The 21,872-nt window shown below is 28.1% G+C and overlaps 1 protein-coding gene across 1 annotated transcript; it reads right to left on the bottom strand.

Moving 5' to 3' along the window:
* Nucleotides 1–737: 737 nt before the first annotated feature.
* On the bottom strand, nt 738–17,051 carry LOC130672797 (centrosome-associated protein 350-like). The gene is made up of 6 exons (XM_057477539.1): nt 12,889–17,051; nt 12,284–12,447; nt 9,949–10,115; nt 5,908–8,875; nt 5,740–5,822; nt 738–1,977 (listed from the first exon to the last, which is right to left on the bottom strand). Exons 1-6 carry the CDS (start codon nt 16,653–16,655, stop codon nt 1,255–1,257), a joined length of 7,872 nt encoding a protein of 2,623 aa, XP_057333522.1. The 5' UTR covers nt 16,656–17,051; the 3' UTR covers nt 738–1,254.
* Between the last annotated feature and the right edge of the window lie 4,821 nt (nt 17,052–21,872).

The following is a 21,872-nucleotide window of genomic DNA, read 5'->3' as shown; positions in this document are numbered from 1 at the left end:
GTACATTTACCGAAAATAGCGTAATTCTTCTGAATACTGTAAAATACGGTCATTACCGTAACTTGGATCCACCAGGGTGGAGCCAAGATTGAGGTAGAGGTGGGTAGTTCCGGGAACATTCCGGATTGAACCTGGAACGTTTTCAGAGCGAAAAGGAACTAGTTCCTGGAATCATATCCGTGGAACTATTTAATGTTTTTTAATTCTCATGAAGGTTCAGTTTTTAGAATGTAGACATACAAAATATTCCAGTATACACAACATTATGCTATGTGACGTATGTGTTTAAGCCGCATTCACAGCAAAGAATATTTTTTTATACTAAATAGAGAATGAATTATAATTGGTATTGAACTCAAAGTTCCATAAGAAATCACTATCCAAAAATTATTTTGCTGCTTTACTGCTTGTTGGTAATGACGGCAGTGGCGGACAAAAAAGAACTAGTGAGTATACTAAAGTGAATTTTGAGGAACGATCGGATACGTATTCGACAAAAGACATAGTTCACGGAACTATAGAGGTCCGGAACTACCCATCTCTAGATTGAGAAGGAGTTCCGAGTTAACAGAATCCGACTGTAATCAATTGTTTTGTAACCAACATAGTTTCTTTTGTCCTTTTGATTAATCAAATTTATTAATTGGTATGATAATTTATTATAAAATATATTACAAAATAATATTTATAGAATTAAAGTAATGTTTATCACTAATTAGTTAAAAGTGCATTTCTTAATAACTACACTACATATTTTTTAATTTAAATTCTTCGTATCAATCTCAATACTTATTATTTATATAACGTATGGACAAAGTATTAACAATAGTTATATTTAATAATATTATGATAAATAGTTTAATGAATAATTAAAGTCATTTTTTGACTCTTTTGATCATAACAGAACACAAATTTGTCAATTAAATATCTAGTCTATAACATTAAACGTAATAAAATTAATTAATAAAAATTAAGACGAAAATACACAAAATATTGCAGGTACATAAGTAAAAAATTACATCTAAAACAATTATTTTTTTTTGCATATTAAATTGAGTGTAAGAAAAAATTGTAACTTAATTTTGACAAAAGAATGGCCCCGAAGTAGTCAGTCTTAGGTTTAAAAATTTTCGCTGCTGATATTGATACTTAATAATTATGAGTACTTGAGCATGACTTAATTAAGTCTTAAAGAAAGAATAAAAACAATAGATAAATGTAATTTATCTTTAATACATAAACCGAGCAATGAAATTAAAACATTATTCGCCGTTTTTTAGCGTAGACAGTTTTTACAACATTAGTTGTTTCTAAAATTAACGTACCAAGTATCGCTACAGTTAGTTCATTTTTTACAGCTAATTCATCATGATGAAATTTCGTCCACTCATCTTCTTCAGCTTGAGCTTCTCTAGCTAATAATTCATCAACTCTATCTCGTCGTTTTCTACTCCATCGCATTACCATATTTTCGCGTTGTAACTTTGTTTTAAAACCAAACAATGTAGCTACTTCTTTATTAACATAATCATTTAATTCCTCAATTGTTTTAGGAATTTTAATAACTGGTTTTGTTTTAACATTCGGTTTGATCCAACTTGGACCGGGTTTTTCATAGTCCAATTGATAAACTTCAGCTATTGTTTCTTTACAAAGATCAAATAAAAATGTATTATATATTTTACGATCTTTTTTAACTACTTTATTATTGTCATTATGTAATTCATTTATTTCCGGTGGTGCTTCTAACGCCATTATATCTTTTCCCGATTGTTTAGCATCAAATATAATGACTGTTGCTTTCTCAGTAAAGGCCGTTAACTCATCAATATTTGTTGGTACAATTGCGTGTGATAATGTTGGTGATGATTCCGGTGATGATAAACTTCCTATGCTGGGTGGCGTGTAAGGCGGTGGAGGTTTATTCGGAATTTCTCTAATGTAATAGGACACTTCTTCTGCTTCTAATTGTTTTATCTATAAAAAGTTTTTTAATGTTAATTATTTCAGTTAATACTGATCAACTTGCTCTTTTATAATAGTACTTTCATAAAATATTATTTATGATTTTTAATTAGTAAAGCCATTCAAAATAAGCATCATTATTTATTTATTTATTTATGTTTGAAGAAACTAAGACCCTGAGTGTAATTAATAAATGTATAATATGTACGGCAGTACATATACACTAGGGTGTTTCAGAAAAAACAAATTTTTTTTTGGTATTCAAAAATTGAAAGTATACCTAAAAATGAAAATTTTGGTGCCAATCCGAGCTCTTAATAATAATATTAAGGTTTGCCTCAATCCATTTTTCTATTTTCCATTTAAATAACATGGGAAAAAAATTTTTTTTTTTTAGAATTTTCTAGCTTACCGACCACTCAACGGATTTTTATGCGCAATGGAACTTTGTGTAGGAAATTGAACGCTCGACAAAAAAAGACTCTTATCATTTTTTGATAAATCCCACTGTTCAAAAGTTATTTAAGCTTCAAGTCGAATTTATAGTAAATTTTGAAATTTTTTAACTTTTCCGACGAAACTATCAGTCTTATCAAAAAATATCATAGGAACTTTTTTATAGATAATTTAATTCCTTACAAATTATTACAAATAAAATTTTTCGAAATTCCGCATTGTTATCAATTTATTTTCATTTCAATGTCAAGCTCTTAAAATTAATCAAAAATCTATTTTTTAAGAGTTTGACATTGAAATGGAAATAACTTGAAAACAACGCAGAATTTCGAAAAACTTTATTCGTAATAATTTGTAAGGAATTAAATTATCTATAAAAAAGTTCCTATGATATTTTTTGATAAGACTGATAGTTTCGCCGGAAAAGTGAAAAGATTTCAAAAGTTACTATAAATTTGACTTGAAGCTTAAATAACTTTTGAACAGTGAAATTTATCAAAAAATGATAAGAGTCTTTTTTTGTAGAGCGTTCAATTTCCTACACAAAGTTCCATTGCGCATAAAAATCGTTGAGTGGTCTGTAAGCTAGAAAATTCTAAAAAAAAAAAAAATTTTTTCCTATGTTATTTAAATGGAAAATAGAAAAATGGATTGAGGCAAACCTTAATATTATTATTAAGAGCTCGGATTGGCACCGAAATTTTTATTTTTAGTTATACTTTCAATTTTTGGATACCATAAAAAAAAATTGTTTTTTTTTTTTTTAAACATCCTAATATACACATAAGAGAGTAGAGAGTATGAGCGGTAGCGAGTGAGTGAGGCATTCCTAAGTCAGAGGTCATAGAGTTTGAAGAACACTAAGTTCCCTACAATTTACGATAAGCGGCGCTTTGATATCATGAAATGCAGTTGAGTATTAGAAAGTTAAAAAAAAAGTAATTTAATTTACGTGTATTTTAAATGGGAAATCTTTAAAATTAAATGGAAAGTACTTAGGATTGTAATTAAGAGCTCAAACTAGGCAGGAATTTTTGTTTCAGCATAAAGAACAATATTTTGCTTGATGAGCAACGAAAAACAAACTTTCGCCGGAAACGAAGCACCCTATTATAGATTCTCCGTATAAACATGTACATTAGACTGGACCAAAAAAATCGACTATTTTTTTTTTTTAACGATACTGTGAAAATATTATTTGGGATGACAAAAAAAAATTATTGTGAAAATTTGAGCCCTTAATTTTAATATTAAGAGGTGTATCATCGCAATTTTTTATTTTTTTTTAATGAGCGGGTTTTTGTCTCATAACTCTCAAACCATCGAGATAAACGAAATCGACTCTGATACATTTTTTTAAGGAAATTTAATGCTCTACAAAAAAGATCGGATTGAAATTTTTTGTCAGATGAACCGTTTCCTTATAGTCATGCTTTGAAGATTATTGAAGTCGTTTTACATAACTTCAACCTTGAATAACTTTTGAAGGAGTGAATTTAGCGAAAATTGTTAAGAGACTTTTTTTTGTAGAGCATTCAATTTCATTCAAGAATATTCATTGTCTTTTCCCAGAAACTTATTTTTACATGAATTACAAAATTTCAAAGTTGAACAATCAAATTTTAAAATCATACCAATGTTCAAAGCATGATTATAAGGAAACGGTTCATCTGACGAAAAATTTCAATCTGATCTTTTTTGTAGAGCATTAAATTTCCTTCAAAAAATGTATCTGAGTCGATTTCGTTTATCTCGATGGTTTGAGAGTTATGAGACAAAAACCCGCTCATTAAAAAAAAATAAAAAATTGCGATGATACACCTCTTAATATCAAAATTAAGGGCTCAAATTTTCACAATAATTTTTTTTTGTCATTCCAAATAATATTTTCACAGTATCGTTAAAAAAAAAAAAATAGTCGATTTTTTTGGCCCAGTCTAATGTACATGCAATAAAATCCGGAAATTATCTTTAAAACTGTATACGTTAAGTTTTTCAATTCACTACTATTTCAAGCTTCATAACTTTTTTTCTGTTAGTTGTACGAAGAAAACACTCAGCAACTTTTTTGTAGAGAATAAAATTTTCTAAAAAATTGTTGTGTGCATTTTTACTATAAATTTCATTGTTTAATCAATATCAACAAAAAAACCAAATAATCATTAGAGAAACGACTTTCAGAACCAATGCAGAAAAAATAATTAAAGTCACAGTAACATTACTACGAAAACGTTTGAAGACTATTCAATTGCCTACAAAATGCCGCAAACGGCGACCTGATAAGTTAAAATGCAACCGAGCATTAGAGAATCGAAAAAAAATAGTCAAATCCTCTATGCTTTTTAAATAAAAAAACTTCAAAAACATTTAGAAAGTACTTAGAATTAACATTAAGGGCTGCACGGAGAAAAAAATATTGCGCTCACCACTCAACGGTATCGTGATATTCACTCTCCTCGGTTGGGTATCCGTTGTATACGGAAAGTGCTGGTCTATCGGATCGTGATTATCACGATCCAGGCTGATCCCGAAATCATAAGATCGTTTCGCTATAGTAACGATCCGTTTTGTTATTATAACTAATTTGAGGTTAAAATAGATAAATTTACAACTTTAACTTCATTACAATTTTATTTTTAACTGTCATTAATAATCACATATTAATAATTCTAATAGGTGCAATAAAAAATTATTATTTAATATCAAGAAATGTAAAGTAATAGAATATACGTAATTAATTGATGTAAATTTGACAGTCTTTTTTTTGTTTCAAAGATAAATTAAAAAATTAACCGATAAAAAACAGAAATTCTTGCATTAAATAAATAATTAGTATTTTTTCATTGTCGTTGTGTGCGCTTTAAATAATTAATAATTTTATAAATAAACACTGTATAATTTGCAAGATATGCATTATAAAGTTTAATAATTTGGTTATGAGTGGTGGCGCTTGAGAAGTAGATCGCGATAATCACGATCCGTTTTGGTACGATATGGATACGTTAACTGACGATCACTATACATTTAAGTATATGCACAATCCGTAGGATCATTATTATAAGTATCTAGTGTTTCATTCATATCGATATATATATTGTGGTAGTCGCAATACAATTTAGAACTAATCACGATACACTTGTCGCTCTCCGTTGGTGAGCGATAAACACAATATTTTTTTTTCCGTGTGAAATTTAAAGGGAATTTTTGGTTCATCATACACAATATTTTGCTTGGTGAGTGTAAAAAAAAAAACTTTACTGGAAATGAATCACCTTAATGTTAAATTTATAATAATATAAAAATATTTCATATTTTTACCTGTAGTTCTATTTGTAATTGTTCGATTCGAAGAAGTCTTGCATTCAAATCTACTACTTCCAATCCTGGTTGATTTAACGAAGCTGTAAGAGTTGATTTTTTTTTTTGTTAATTAAAAAATGAATATTTAAAAAAAAAGTAAGAGAATATTAATCAAATAAATATTACCTCGCAACTTGTCGATCATTACTTCAATGTCTTTTTCTGAAGTCGTATGTACACCATCAGATTTAAATTCAACTTTTGAATCTTTTGAACATTTACTGTTACTTTCATTATCAGCTAATAAACTATCATTTAATATTTCCATATCTAAACGCGATTCATTTTGATCCTTTGTTGAATCCATATCAATTTCAGAAATTCCTCTAGGTGTTTCAGCAACATCAGCATCTTCACTAATTTCCGCAGAAGTATCATCTTTCTTACTCAAATCTTTATCATGTTCGCTATATTTTTCCGAATTAATTTCTTCATTATTTTCAACATCATAAATTTCTTCTATAACAACTCCAGTATTGTCTGTAGATTTTAAATTTTCGATAGGATTGATATCTAAATAATCTTCAGATTGAATAATAAAATTCAAAGGTTTTTGATTAAAAGATTCAGTGGTGATTTTCAATAAAGATTTTTGTGATATTTCATCAAGTATCCGTAGTACATTATCTGGTTGTTGTACTGCTTCATATTTTTCTAGCATTTTGTTTGATTTTTGTGATTGAGATTTTAAATTCTCTGATTTATCTAAAATTTCTGATACTTCAAGACTTTCTTCAGAAATATCTTCATAATCAGGATCTTTTACTTGGGTCGTATGTGAAATGAATTTTTTAAATTTATCAATTTTTAATTTATTTGAATTTTGTAACTCTGTCGTTAATTTTTCAGTACCTTCATTTAGTTTATTTTTATCATTATGTTCTTCATGTAATAAATCTAAAGCTTCATCAAGATATTCATTTAGTTTTATTTTTGAGTCTATTTTTTCTACTTCCTCAACATTTTCAACCTTATCACCAGTACGATAAACGTTACCTAATTCTTTATTACGAGCATGTTTTTCAATATTTCTTTCAAGACTTTGTAAAGATTCAGTTATTTTTTGTAAAACAGGTTCATAGTCAGTTGTCATATTTAATTCATTGTTATTTGAGGGAACGTCTTGTGGTTCATCGTTCAATTCATTTGGAATATCAAGTGGCTTTGATAATTCTGGTGCTTGATCACGTGCAATAATATCTAAAATATCACTTAATTCATCAGTATGACTTTTATTTTCTCCTTGCAGCATATCAATCGTCATTTCTTTTAGTTGAGCATGGAGTTCATGTATATTGGTTGATTCTCCAGTTGGAATAAATAATGACTCTTCAATTTCCGTATCATTTGTTGAATCTTTTTTATATGAATTCATTGTGTGTTCATTCAGATCATTGTGTTCTTCTGAATTTTCATCTAATTGAGATAATTCATGGTCTTCAATATCTCGCGAAACTGCTTCTAATGAATTATAACTTTCCCAATCGTGATTACGCTCTTCAGAAGGTACATCATCTTTATCACTTTTTTCTTTTCTCGAAGTATTTAATGGAGATTGACCAGAATCTTTGGATTCTAAACCCGAAGTGCATGTTGTGTCTTCAGTATTTTTATTACGGTCGTTAATAGTTTCTAATATATTTTCATTACTGTTAATCTTTTCGATTATTTTACTATCATTGTTACTTAATTTTTTTTGTTCCTCATCAATACTTTCATTATTTTCAGTTATTTTATCACTCGATTGTTCTACAGTTTCTGTTGAATAATCGATCTCTTGATGCGAAAATTTATCATGATTTATCATTGAATTACTTATATTACTATCAATTTCTTCAATAGTTATTTGAGAATCCTGTTCTAATTTGTTTAAATCTAAACTGGGTACGTTGACTGGTTGAGGTGAAAATGAATCGTCCGAAGTATGAGAAGATGTTAAATTATCAGCAACAGTACTTAAATTTTGACTACAATTCATTTTTGATATTATTTCTGATATTGATTTAATGTCACCCTCTAATGAGTTAAAGTCCGAGGACAGAGCTTCATTATTTTTATGTAAATTTAACATACTTTGTTCTAATGCAGCACCAGTAATTTCAAAATTACTTGCTGATAATTTACAATGTTCTGAAATAATTGATTTTTCAATGACATTGAGAATTTCTTTGCTCTTAGCTTCAAAATCAATTTCATCGGATGATTTTGATTCTAATGATTTAGTTGGTAATACTGTAGATGCGTCATCAGGAATAGTTTCAACTTGTGTCTTCATACTAGATGATTGATCTTGTACTTTTGATACATCAATTATATTTTCTGATGATTTTGATTTACTGTGAATTGTTGCTTCAACAACTTCGGATTTAGATAAATCTTCAGTAATATCTTTTAATGTACTTAGTTCACTTTCAGGTTGATTATATCCTGACCGTAATTTTTTGTCTGATTTTTTACTGAAACGTGATACTAATTCTGATAATGTCTTGAGATCATTTTCTAGTGTACTTATATCTTCAGTTAGATTATCATTATTAAGATGTAATGAATTTATTTTATTTGAAAATATACTTGGACTATTTTCATTTATTTCTTTATCTGATGATTGGTTTGATGAAATTTTATTACTACTTGCATTGGTGCTTATTTTTGAATTAATTGATGTTGAAATATTGGATTTTTGTCCAGTCCCATTGGACGATATTAATATATTCGAAGATTGTTTTGAGCTGACTTCGCTTTTGTCTACTTTTTTACTATTCAACGGTTCGCTAATTTTTTTCGATGCACTTGGAGTTATTGCTTTCTCTAAAACTGATTGAATACTATGACTTATATGATGTTGATCATTATTTTTATTTACAAATGAACTTGTTGATTGATAAACTGCATTGTTATGATTTTTATCAGATTCTAAATGTGAACGCAATGATTCATTTTTTTTATAAATTTCTTGAATACGTTTTATGGGTATCTCAGGTACTTTTAAATCAGCTATTGATTTTGCTTCAATAGCTAGTTTACCACTTTCTTTCATTGAATTTCGTTTATGTTCTAATTTATTCCGCATTTCATTGATCGTCATGTCGTACTTCTAAATTGACATGAAAAAGAACAAAATTTTTTTTCAATATTGATGATTATCGAAGCCAAATCTAAATCAACGGTATTGTAAAAGACAAAGAAATCGTACAACCATAAAAATTAAATTAATTTTCGATTGCTTAAAAAAAATTTTCATCTATGGATAATGAGTAGGGACAAGATTTTTGCCTTATTTTTTAAATGAGTAGTTAAAATTTTTGATATTACGGCGAAAATATTGGTCTTATTAAAAAATTTTTCGAACAAAAGTTGTAGGAAATTTAATTTTCTAAAAAAAATTTCTCTTATGATTTTTTTATACGATCAATATTTTCACCGTAATTTAAAAATTAAGATTCATAATGAATGATTCAAAATTTGGGGAATTATGAAAATCATAATTTTGAATTACGGCTTTCTTAGTAACCCTAAGAAAAAATTATAGGAGACATTTTTTTTCGAAAATTCAATTTCCTACAACTTTTATTTAAAAACTTTTTCAATACGACCAATATTTTCACTGCAATTCAAAAATTAAGATTCATAATGAATGATTCAAAATTTGGGGAATTATGAAAATCATAATTTTGAAATTATGGCTTTCTTAGTGGTCCTAAGAAAAAATTATAAGAGCCATTTTTGTTAGAAAATTTAATTTCCTACAACTTTTGTTTAGAAACTTTTTTCATAAGACCAATATTTTCCCCGTAATACAAAAAATTTTACACCACTAATTATTCATTATTTTTAAATTAACGCAAAAATTTTGGCCCTAATAATGAGTAATGATGATTACTTAAATTTTCATAATTTATAATAAAAATTTATCTCTATATATTCTTTTCAAATTTTTAATATATTTCCTTCTACTGAACTATAATTGAGGTTTTACTTTTCTTGAAACTAAGACCATAATTTTTTCAAAAATTGAATTTAATTATGAAATTAAAAAGTATATACTTTAAAAAATTTTCGTTAAAATTAAATGGACAACGAAAATAAATCAACTAAACTGATCTCTTTTTCAATTTGTGGAGTTGAATAGCTTCTTAAATAAATTTCACAACATAGTCAATTACTTACAGTTATTTGATTAAGTAAATTTGCCTCAAGAGTTTTTAATCTTTGCTTAGCTTGTCTTCGAGCTTCCTTTTTAAGTTTGGCCATTTCTGCGTGTCTTTCTGCAAGTTGTTCAGCAAGTAGTTCAACTCTACCCTCTACTTCACTCGTGTCTGAAGATATTGTTGTATCTTTAAAAAAAAAGTATATGAAACTGATATTAAATATCGAAAAAAAAAAAAAAAAATTTCAATATACCGGGTTTTTAAAACGGACTAAAAAATATAAAATAATTTCTCTGAGCCTTAAGAAGATTTAAAACCACATAGAAATTCTGAACTTCTTACAGATAGTCCTGAATTTTTAATAGCTATGAAAATACTCACCCGGGATGAGAAAACTTGCACATCAGTTCATATCATTTGCAGTGCAATAAAATTGTTAGTTAAACTATTAATGCATCAATTATCTGTTGCATGCGCCCCAAGTTTTTCGTTTTAAATCTTACAAGTATTTTCATAGCTATTAAAAATTCATAATCATAAATTTTCAGTACTAATTGTAAGAAGTTCGGAATTTCTATGTGGTTTTAAATCTTCATACGGCTCAGAGAAATTATTTTATTAAAAACGTGGTATATTAAAAATGTTTTTTATTTCGATAATTATTTTTTGCTTTTTAGTATTGTGTGTGTGAAATTTTGAAATCGATTTTAAACACCTTGATAAGATAATGACAGAGATATGCGACAAATTTCAGGTTTATTTCAGTTTCTTTTCATTTTATCATGTCTGAAGTAGAAAATCGCTACATCTACCTACCAATAATATATCACTCATTTTTTAAAAGATTTATACTTAAAAATGTTAAAACAAATAAAAGCTAGATTCTTTTTATCTGTCATCCAGTTGTGAACTATGTTCAAAAATATAACTCATCCTGCAGTTAGTTTTAAATTAATTATAAAAATTTGTACTGAACAGACAAACAAACGAATATGAATTTTTTGTTCGATTTTTTTTTCCTCTTCTTCTACTGCGTCTCCTTCTTCGTTTTTTTTTTTTTCCATTTTCTTGTATTGTCATCTAATTCTGATCTATGTTCCAAATTTCAAGTCTCTAGCTTATCGGAAAGATAGTTTAAAATCAATTACAAAATTCCACCCGAACAGACATATATGAAAGCGAGTCAATAAAAATGTGGTAAAATAGATGTTAGACTGATTCAAAAAAATCGACTAATTTTTTTTTTCTTCATTTTATCGAAAATATTGTTGGAAATGACGAAAAAAAAATACTGTGAAAATTTGAGCTCTTAATATTAATATTAATAACTGCCGCATCGCAATTTTCTATTTCCCGTTTAAATAACATGGGAAAATTTATTTTTTAAGCTTTGGAATTTTGTAGCTCACCGTGGGACCAATACTTTTGAATGTTCAAGACATATTCTTATGGGAAATTTGACGCTCTATAAAAAAGGTCTCTTATAATTTTTCGATATTTTTATTTCTTCAAAAGTAATTCGAAGTTAAAATTAGACTGACGATAAATTTTCACATTTTTTAAATTTTTTGACGCAACCATCAACTTTATCCGAAAATTTTAGAGGGCATTTTTTGTAGAGCATTTTATTTCCTACAACTTATCTCAGAGAAAATTTTCGATATTTCTCATAAGTCGTATGTTATTTGCAATTAACTGAAAATATTCTTAAATAATTTAAATTTTGTTGCTCAAAATTAATTATATTAAATTTTCAGTTAATTGCGAATAACTTACGACTTATGAGAAATATCGAAAATTTTCTCTGAAATAAGTTGTAGGAAATAAAATGCTCTACAAAAAATGTCCTCTAAAATTTTCGGATAAAGTTGATGGTTGCGTCAAAAAATTTAAAAAATGTGAAAATTTATCGTCAATCTAACTTTAACTTCGAATTACTTTTGAAGAAATAAAAATATCGAAAAATTATAAGAGACCTTTTTTGTAGAGCGTCAAATTTCCCATAAGAATATGTCTTGAACATTCAAAAGTATTGGTCCCATCGTGAGCTACAAAATTCCAAAGCTTAAAAAATAAATTTTCCCATGTTATTTAAACAGGAAATAGAAAATTGCGATGCGGCAGTTGTTTATATTAATATTAAGAGCTCAAACTTTCACAGTATTTTTTTTTCGTCATTTCCAACAATATTTTCGATATAATGAAGAAAAAAAAAATTAGTCGATTTTTTTGAATCAGTCTAATAGATATAGTTATTTATAGTTAAATAGAAATAAATAAAAAGATTAATATTTTGAATGAGTGCGTGATTTTCTACGATATATCTTTAAAATTATATAGTGTATCGAACTTACCATTGCAAGAAAAAGCATTAGTGGTTGCAGTGACAAGTTTTAAAGCAGCTTCCTCCATACGAGCAACACGATTTTCTTCTGCTTTAAGCTTTGCATGCCAGGCAATCCAATCTTCAACACAATTGCGACGGGTGTTAAGAGCAGCTTCTCGTGCATGTAAGACTCTGTAATATTTTTTCGAACAAATGTAATTCACTAATTTAAAAAATTGCAAAATTAAAGAAAAAACAAAAAGTGCAATTTTCTTTTTTCTTGTTTTTTTCTTTTTTTTTTCAAATATCAGTAAAAAAAATGCATTAAACATTCTATGTAAAATAAAAACAGAATTATTCTTTGATTTACATTTTTAAATGATTTAATGCACTGATAAATTTTAATTTTAAACATGATACAAAAACTACTGAAAATCTATTTTTACAAAAGCTTCAAGCTATCATGGATACACTGCATTTCACGTTTATTTTTAGAATATACTGACATCAAAATACAGAAAAGTGTTAATTCATTTTTTTTTTTACAACTAAATCAATAAAATTTAATTAGAATAGGAAAAAAAAAATTAATAAATAAATAATTTTACTATTAAAAATAACTGCTTTACTTACTGCTCTAACTTTTTGGATGTTTTGAACTGATGATCTTGTTGTGATCTAATTACGACTGATCTTGAGTAACTCTTTTCGCTATCTCCAGAACTGTGACGTGAAATAGTAAAAGTGCTAACTTGTGATCTAGTCGATATGTTTCCAAGATTTTGTATATCTCCATCTTTCATATTGATATTAGTAGTGTTATAATCAATTAAACCATTTTCAATCATATGTTGTGTTGATATATTTTCTGCAGTTCCACGTTCATTGGCAATATCACGTAAAAGCTTATTGTTTTTTTCTTTAACAGCTTGTGAATGTTTAACAAGTGCTTGAAATGAATTTTGACTGTCATTTAAATTTGTTCCATCAAGTATTGGCTGTCGATATTCATCATCTGGCTGCAGTAATTCTTTTTCAACTTTTGAACGTTTGTACTTAACAATATCATCAGTAGTATGTAAATTCAACTTTGATTTTAATAAATTTTCCGTCAATACATTAGCCGGAGATTTACTTTTTAAATTTTTTGTATTTTTACGTTTACTGTTTACTTTAGATTCCTGATTATATTGAAATTTTTTCAATGAATCTCGTTCAATAATCATTGGCTTATCACTTTTCTTTAAATTCTTAGTTATTTCATGATCATTATCACCAATTATATCATTTCTATCTTTCAATTTAGATTTTTTTGATAACTCTTCAACTAATGTATCAGACTCAGTTTTAATATCTGACGAGTTATCTAAAGTTTTATTAACAGATATATTATTATTGTTATTATTATTACTGTTTTGATGTGCCCGTTGTAATTTTGATCCAAGTTCTAAATGATATCCTTTCAAACATAATAAATCACTTTTTGGCATTTTTTCTTCAAATTTACGTGCTCTCATTTGATGACACTTTTGAGGTGATGAAATTTCTAAATGCGATGAATTACTGGATTCTTCAAAAAATTTTTTATATTTATCATTTTTCAAGTCAATTATTTTTTGAGACATTAAAGTTTCTAAACCTTGTAAAGATTTTTCATTTGTTTTATCATTTATACTTACATCAGAAGTAATCATTTTTTCATCTAATTGTGATCGATCTATTTGCGATTTATCTGAGTCTATTAATGAACTGATAGAACTATTACTTCTTATATCATATCCTTTCATCGGACCTGATAATCTTCTCGGAGACTGACTATCTGCGCTACGTTTTAGCTTAGTTAAAAAATTTTTTGTTGACATTTGTGGATTAAACATATTCCTTTGTTTTTGTAACATAACTTTACGTTCTTGACTTGCTAATTTATGTAGTTCTTTCAATCGATTCATTTCATCTTTTTCTTGCTGTAATTTTAATAATAAAGCTCGTTGTTTTTTTTTTACTGAACTAATTCGACTGTCTTGTCCCGTATCTCTTAGTGCGCGTTTTTGTTCTTCTAATTTAACTAATTTTCTTGTACGATCATGTAAAGTTTTTTCACGGGATTTAAATAACATTTCAATTTTATCATACATTTGTTTTTCATCTTTAATTAATTGGGCCATTTCTAAATCAATATCTTTGTTAAATGAACAAGTTACATCACGAGTTGATATGTTTATTTCAGTGCCAGTTTCAGTTTTTATCGATGATGTTGTTTCGTGTAAACTTATCTCCGACATTGTTCTCATTTTGTTTGGCAGAGAAATATCATCTAATTGATTAAAATCTTCAAATTCAATTGTTTTTAATGACATCTTAGGTGTATTTATTGAAGATTCTGTTGTATATGTTATTTCAGGATATAATAACCGTGACTCATTATTATCACGTGTAAATAATGTATCTGTTTGTGTAGCAATATCATTTGCTGTTTGAGTTTGTACTTCTGCAACTTTAACACTCACTTTATCATCTTCTATGTCAATATTTTCTTTAGCTATCAAATCATTACTGTTAACTTGATGAACTTTTGATGGAATTGAGTTATGTTTATTAGTATCAGCCATTAACTGTTGCATTTGTAATTTTTCTCTTGCTTGATCTTGTTTTACATTGTATAATGAATTTTCAACATCTATAACTTGTCTAATAGATTCATTGTACGAGTCAAATAAATGTAATTCTGCTTGAAATTGCATGTGCAGTGCAGTTGGGTGTAATAAAGGCATGTCTTCTTGTTTATCATTCGATGGATGAGATTTTTGTTTCATAGATCCTTGTATTAAATCATCCTTTAGTAATGATTTACAACGTAAATCTTTTTTTCTTTTAGGCCGAGAAACTAAATTTAAATTAGGTGTTACTAAATTACAAAACTCTTCTTGTGGAGAATAATTATGATCTCGAAATGATATTTTACGTGAATCCAAAAATAAGTCATCCGATGATTGAGACGCATCGATTTTTTTATTGACACCAATACTGTTTAATTCACCAAATGATGTTAAATTTTGCGATGGATTGGGATTATTAATTGCAATTATTTTATCATCTTTATTTTTCAGTTGCTGAGATGATAATTCTGTATATATGCTATCTGATTTAGTAATTAATTCGTTGTCATCTGAACGAGAATCATGAACTGACATTCCACTTGATCGATGATGGATTTTATTTGTTGATAATTTTGTTTTTTCTAAATTTTTCTTATATGATTCTTTTGGATTAAATTGATGCTTCAATTGTTTACTATCTAATGCAATATGATATTTTTGTTGATCGGAAATTTGAGATAAACCATTTGAACTTTGACTTTGACAATCATTACTATTATATTTATGATTTGTATCAATAATTGAAGATCTTGAACCTTCTCTGACGGTAATATAATCATGAAGTTTATAATTGCGATCACTTATCGATTCACTGCTTGTTGTTTTTCCTCGTGCTTCGAGAGATTTATCTCTTGATAATTTTCCTGAATGTAAACTTGCTGAGCGTATTTTTTTTTCATCATCTTTTTTATTAGATAACCCAAAATTTTTTGTTTTCGTTTTTTTTACTGGATCATTATCTTTTATTAAATGCGTTGTATGCCGGTCACTTTTTATTGAAGAATTTGATAGTAAATCTTTAATATCTCGGCGTGAAACATGTTTTGAATTTCTTATTCGTTTTATACTTTCGATAGATGAATCGCCTTCTCTTGATAAATTTAAATCATCTTTTTTAATCCGTTTGCTACGATTTTCTTTTTCACGAGAATTATCACGCGAGTGGTCAAACTTTTTTCGTGAAAATGACTGAGATGAAACATCTGGGGTTTTCACGTTCATATCATCATTTAATAATTCTTGAGACGATAAAAAATCTAATTTCCTACTCACACGATCTGAGCTTCTAGAAATTCTATCACTCTCTTTATGCAAAATAATTTCCTCTGATTGTTGAATTACTGATTGAATTGGTGATAAATTTTTTCGCAGTGTTGTATTTTCACGAGACGAAGAAAAATAATCTGATATTTTAGGATTTATTTTAGGTACTTTTAGTGGCTTTATAAAATCCATTTTTTCAATTTTATTCCCCACCAAATCTTGTGGTAATTTTTTTTTTATATCATCATTGTCATGTTGGACAGCTAAAGCTAATTTTTGCCTTACAGCTGAGATAAATGTAAATGGATAGGGTTGTACTCGACAATTACTTAGTTCTGAATTTGAAATAAATTTGTGTTCTTGCTGTGTCGAATGTTTTTTTTTTGTTTCTGATAAATCAATTTTGTTATCAGTAATTTTAGTATCACTAAATAATTTACCACTTTTTTTCTCCTCAGTTGGCTCTTTATTACCATACATTCTATCGAAAGAATAATATTTTATTAATTATTTTTAATAATTATTTCTTTGTTAAATATTATCCATTATTATAACAGTTGGTGATAATTTAGCATAATTCTGAAGTAATAAAAAAAAAAAAAAGAAAATAAATTCCATCATGTTCAGCGTTGTAACGGCGTAAAATAATACGTTAAGACCATTAGTGTTCTCCAATAGTCCGGCAACTTGAGGAATTTTTTTATTTCACTGTATTCTTTTTTTTATATTTGTTATTAATCTAAATGAACAGAAATTTTATTTATACTTAATATGCGTCACAGTTTTTTATCAATTGAATGGTATTGTTTTATTTGCCACTTTAGATTACTTGGACAGATTTTACTGTCACAAGTCACAAATGCCATCACACTACTCGCCATATAAACATATATCATATATATATGTATATATACATATCCAGTGTTGCTGCGTTAGTTTGCTTTCATTTTGCCGTCCAATCACGGCAGTAGATTTCGGACAAATTGAATTCTAGGCTTGCTACGAGAAGTTGACGGCAAATATACGTCAACTCCTGCTGTACTCTTTCATTGTCATTAACCTGACCCTGATAGCCACACTTTGCTCAACAAGTTCTGCAGTGAAACATTTTCGGCTAGTAACGACAAGTTTCTGGCAAGCCTCGGCTGGATAATACTTGCGTGCAAGTTGATGCAAATCTACTGCTGTCATCTGAATGTAATTTGACAGAAAAACTTGCCATCAATTTGAAGTGAAACTTTCAATTAACTTACGGTCATTGTCTGACAGTAACACTTGTAGTCAAATTGAAGTCAAGTTACAGACAATTTATTGTCAACTCAACCGTAACTGCCCTAATAGCCACTTTAGCTTGAAACTGACAGTAATTTGATGTTAAAATTATCTGATACCTGCTGCCCAAAATTGCCGACAATTTCACAGCAAAAGTTGAAAAGAAAAATTTGCGGTTAATTTTTCTTCAATTTAGAGGTAACTCTTAGGATAAAAAAAGTCAGTAATGTTCATTCTTACCATTTGAATCGTTTATTTGAGAAACCCCATAAGTCAAAAAAACAAAATTTTTCAGGAAACACGAAAAACATTTTTTTGGAAAAACTTGACATTAAAATAATAAATAAATAATTGAATACAATAATGTTAGCGTATCTGAAAAAGATTTCAACAAGAAAATTTAATTTTTTAACTGAAACTACTTAAAAAAATTATTTAAAGTTGATTGACTTAAGGGGTTTCTCAACCAAACGGAAAAAAAAGTTATAAAATCATTGTTTTTTTAAATGTTTCCACTCAAATCATTTATTACACTGATAAAATGAAGTATTAAATATGTATTTGAACTCTGAAACTCAGAAATTACAAAAAATTATAATTAGTTTAAACATTTTAATTAATCCTATAACAGTCAACAATAAAACAACATTTGAAATTAATTTCCCAAAAAAGCGCGAATTTTAAATAAAAAAACAAAAAAAATTATTTCTGTAAAACTAAAACTGCATATGTTTATTTGAGTCATTGACTTATGGGATTTCTCAATTAAATGAAATTGCTGTCACCCCGTTAATTTTTTTTTAAACGCTGATTTGATACATATTTTGATTGATTTCTATGGAGGGACATCCTAAGAACCCAAAAATGCAAAAAACCCAATTTCGTAAAAAACATGGCTTATGGGGAGTAGGTTGTCAACAAGTTGTGACCAACTTGGTTATCAGGGTATATTTAGGGTGCGTTCCACTTGACGTTCACAACGCCACGCTCACGTGTATTTAGATAGGATTGAATTTTGAGGCGTTTTGAGCGTGTGAACGCTTAGTGGAACGCACCCTTAGAGTGTGGCTATCAAGGAAGGGTCGCGCTTATGGCTGAGTCGTATACCCTAATAGCCACTTTAGCTTGAAATTGACGGTAATTTGATGTTAAAATTACCTGAAATTTGCTGCCCGACTTTGCAGTCAATTTGACAGCAAAAATTGAAAATAAAAATTTGCGCTTAATTTTTGCTTAATTTAAAGATAACTTTTTACGAAAAAAAAAATCGGTAATGTTCATTCTTACCATTTCAGAAGATAAGCAAATTTATACATAAAAATGTCTCCAATTCTACGGTAAAAAAATACTTAACAATCTTTCAAATCAAATTAACAACAAATTGACATAAAATTTGCCTGAAAATTAACGACAACTTTTTTCTAGTCAACTTTTGAAGTGAATTTGCATTCTAATTCGGGCAGTAAATTTACGTCAAATTCAGTAGCAAGTTGCATACAAATTGTCGTAAAAAATGGAAAAGTCCGAAGTTGACGGAAATTTGACGAAAAATTCAAGTAAACTTTTGCTAAAGCAAACTGTGCTATTAGGGTACCTGCCATGCCAGCAAAAGCGTAGGGCGTGTCCGAGGCGACTAAACTGCTTCATTGCGTAGCGCGCAGTTGCGTCCAGTGTTGCCAGATCGTGGGGGAAGACCTCTTTGGGATAGGTTCCAATTGGCAAAGTAACCGATAGGACATATCTCAATAACCCAGATCTCTATTACCTGAATTACCAATTACTAATAATCCCGATGACCCAAATTTCCAATCACCTAAAATCACGATCACCAGTAATTTCAATTACCAATACTACCAATTACCCAAATTACCAATAACCCAAAAGTTCGATAGCTTAATTTTTCGTTAACCAGAAGCATTGATGACAAGACAATCCGATTGGACAGGTTTCGTAAACTCAAAGTCGATTTCTTTCTAATCGACAGATGATACTTATTTTAAAAAGTACACTCAGTTATTATATAGATAGCCAAAAACTATTATAAAATGAAATTTCATATAAATATATCTAAATTTTAAAAATCAAATATTTTTACGTTTTTTTTTTTTATATCATTTTTTACAATTAAATCATCAATGATAATTATTTTTTATAAGAATAATGTTTATTAATATTATTTTTAATTTATTATAATTTTTATATCGTTAAGTTAAGTGATATTTACGACTTATCGTTATTTATATTCTTATATTAACGAATTACTTTTAAAAAAAATACACTTCTATTATTATTATTAATATATTTATTTTATTTTTTATAAATAATAATAATAGTAATAATTACCATCGTCGCACCAATTGCTTCATTTAAATTCATATTCATGTATTAAATTTATATTAATATATAATTATATTTAAATGTCTTAGTTATTTAAATTGTTAATATTTTATTGAAAAATAATAAATATGAATAATACAGTGCATTAACATGAAACACAAAAATTTTTTTTAACAAATTATAAACACAGTAGGTGCCACTTTACCACATGCGACACTTTACAAATGACACTGTTAATTTTTGCAGACGATGGGGTCGATGTATACATGTATTTTTTTTAAAAGTAATTCGTTAATATAAGAATATAAATAACGATAAGTCGTAAATATCACTTAACTTAACGATATAAAAATTATAATAAATTAAAAATAATATTAATAAACATTATTCTTATCAAAAATAATTATCATTGATGATTTAATTGTAAAAAATGATTTAAAAAAAAACACGTAAAAATTTTTGATTTTTAAAATTTAAATATATTTTTGTGACAGACACTTGAAATCTACGACATTTAGCGCCTATAGTCGGCAGCTAAAAATATTAGATAAGACACAGCTGGTAAAAAATATACCTAATCGTTCTAATAGTGACGTCATCATCGGATCACAAAATATTTTTTGGTTACATGTGCGATAGCAAACGACCAAAAAATATCGAAGTAACTTAACGAGCCATCTTGTGACAAAATTTATCATCATTTTAATTCGTCCACTTGCCGACTTCTCTGTAATTTTCAACAAATACTCGAAACAATCTTACCAAATTAATTAACACGGATTTATAACCTGCCATTTATAGGCACTAAATGTAGTAAATTTCAAATATCTGTCACAAAAACTAATGTATTTATCTAGTACAATCGAGTCTAAGACGCTCGTGTGTTGGTACCCTCGCCTCCGGCTCGGGCACCAATCTTCACACTCGCGTCTTAAACACGATCGCACTCGATAGATAAACTACTATTATATGAAATTTCATTTTATAATAGTTTTTGGCTATCTATATAATAACTGAGTGTACTTTTTAAAATAAGTATCATCTGTCGATTAGAAAGAAATCGACTTTGAGTTTACGAAACCTGTCCAATCGGATTGTCTTGTCATCAATGTTTCTGGTTAACGAAAAATTAAGCTATTGAACTTTTGGGTTATTGGTAATTTGGGTAATTGGTAGTATTGGTAATTGAAATTACTGGTGATCGGGATTTTAAGTGATTGGAAATTTGGGTCATCGGGATTATTAGTAATTGGTAATTTAGGTAATAGGGATCTGGGTTATTGGGATATGTCCTATCGGTTACTTTTCCAATTGGAACCTATCCCAAAGAGGTCTTCCCGATCGTGGGATATTTTTACCCCTTCCCGCGGTCAAATAGCATGGAGTGTATGGGCAGGAGGGGGTAAAAATATCCCACGATCTGGCTGCAATGTTGCCAGGGTCGCCAGTTGTAGTGTTGCAACAATCGAATGAAATAATCGATTGTTAACAATCGATTATAATCCAACTGAAATAATCGATAGAGCCGATTAATCGTTTGCAAATAATCGATTTTTCGAAGAATCGATTATTTGAAATTCAAAAAAAGCGATTGTTTTTTGAAACAACTGTATAGTTGTACAATTGGCTGTATAACAATCGATTATGACAATCGAATTTTTGACTCTTATTTTCAAAAATTCAAAAGCTACACCTGCTAGTTAATTCTGATCCCAAACGGCATAAAAAAAACTTGTTGCCTTTTTGTTAAATGTAAGGTAACAATTTGTTATAATAATACACATAAAAAGCGGATGACTTCTAGAGCCCATACGAAAAAAATATATATCCGGGCAAATCTAGAATATGTCACATATATGCAACATATATATAAATATATTTCTCATATATGCAGATTTGCCCGGATATGTCCGGATATATATATTTTTTGTATGGGAGACACCTACATTTTTATAGCGAGAAATTTTTTTGATTTGAATAAATCGATTAGGTTATCGAAATAATAGACAACTAATATGTGAATATTGAAGATTATTTCATTATAAACATAATAAAAAATGTTTTTGACAATTTTTTTTTAACAATCGA

The sequence above is a fragment of the Microplitis mediator genome, chromosome 8 (assembly GCF_029852145.1).
Source record: "Microplitis mediator isolate UGA2020A chromosome 8, iyMicMedi2.1, whole genome shotgun sequence".
NCBI classification, from domain to species: Eukaryota; Metazoa; Arthropoda; class Insecta; order Hymenoptera; family Braconidae; genus Microplitis; species Microplitis mediator.
This window is presented reverse-complemented; position numbering and strand designations above follow the sequence as displayed.

Coding starts and splice junctions, on each gene's coding strand:
- LOC130672797 (XM_057477539.1), bottom strand. CDS start 16,655: ATGTATGGTAATAAAGAGCCAACTGAGGAGAAAAAAAGTGGTAAATTA. Junction 12,448..12,888: donor ACATCCAAAAAGTTAGAGCA/GTAAGTAAAGCA, acceptor AAAATATTACAG/AGTCTTACATGCACGAGAAG. Junction 8,876..9,948: donor ATTTACTTAATCAAATAACT/GTAAGTAATTGA, acceptor ATGTCAATTTAG/AAGTACGACATGACGATCAA.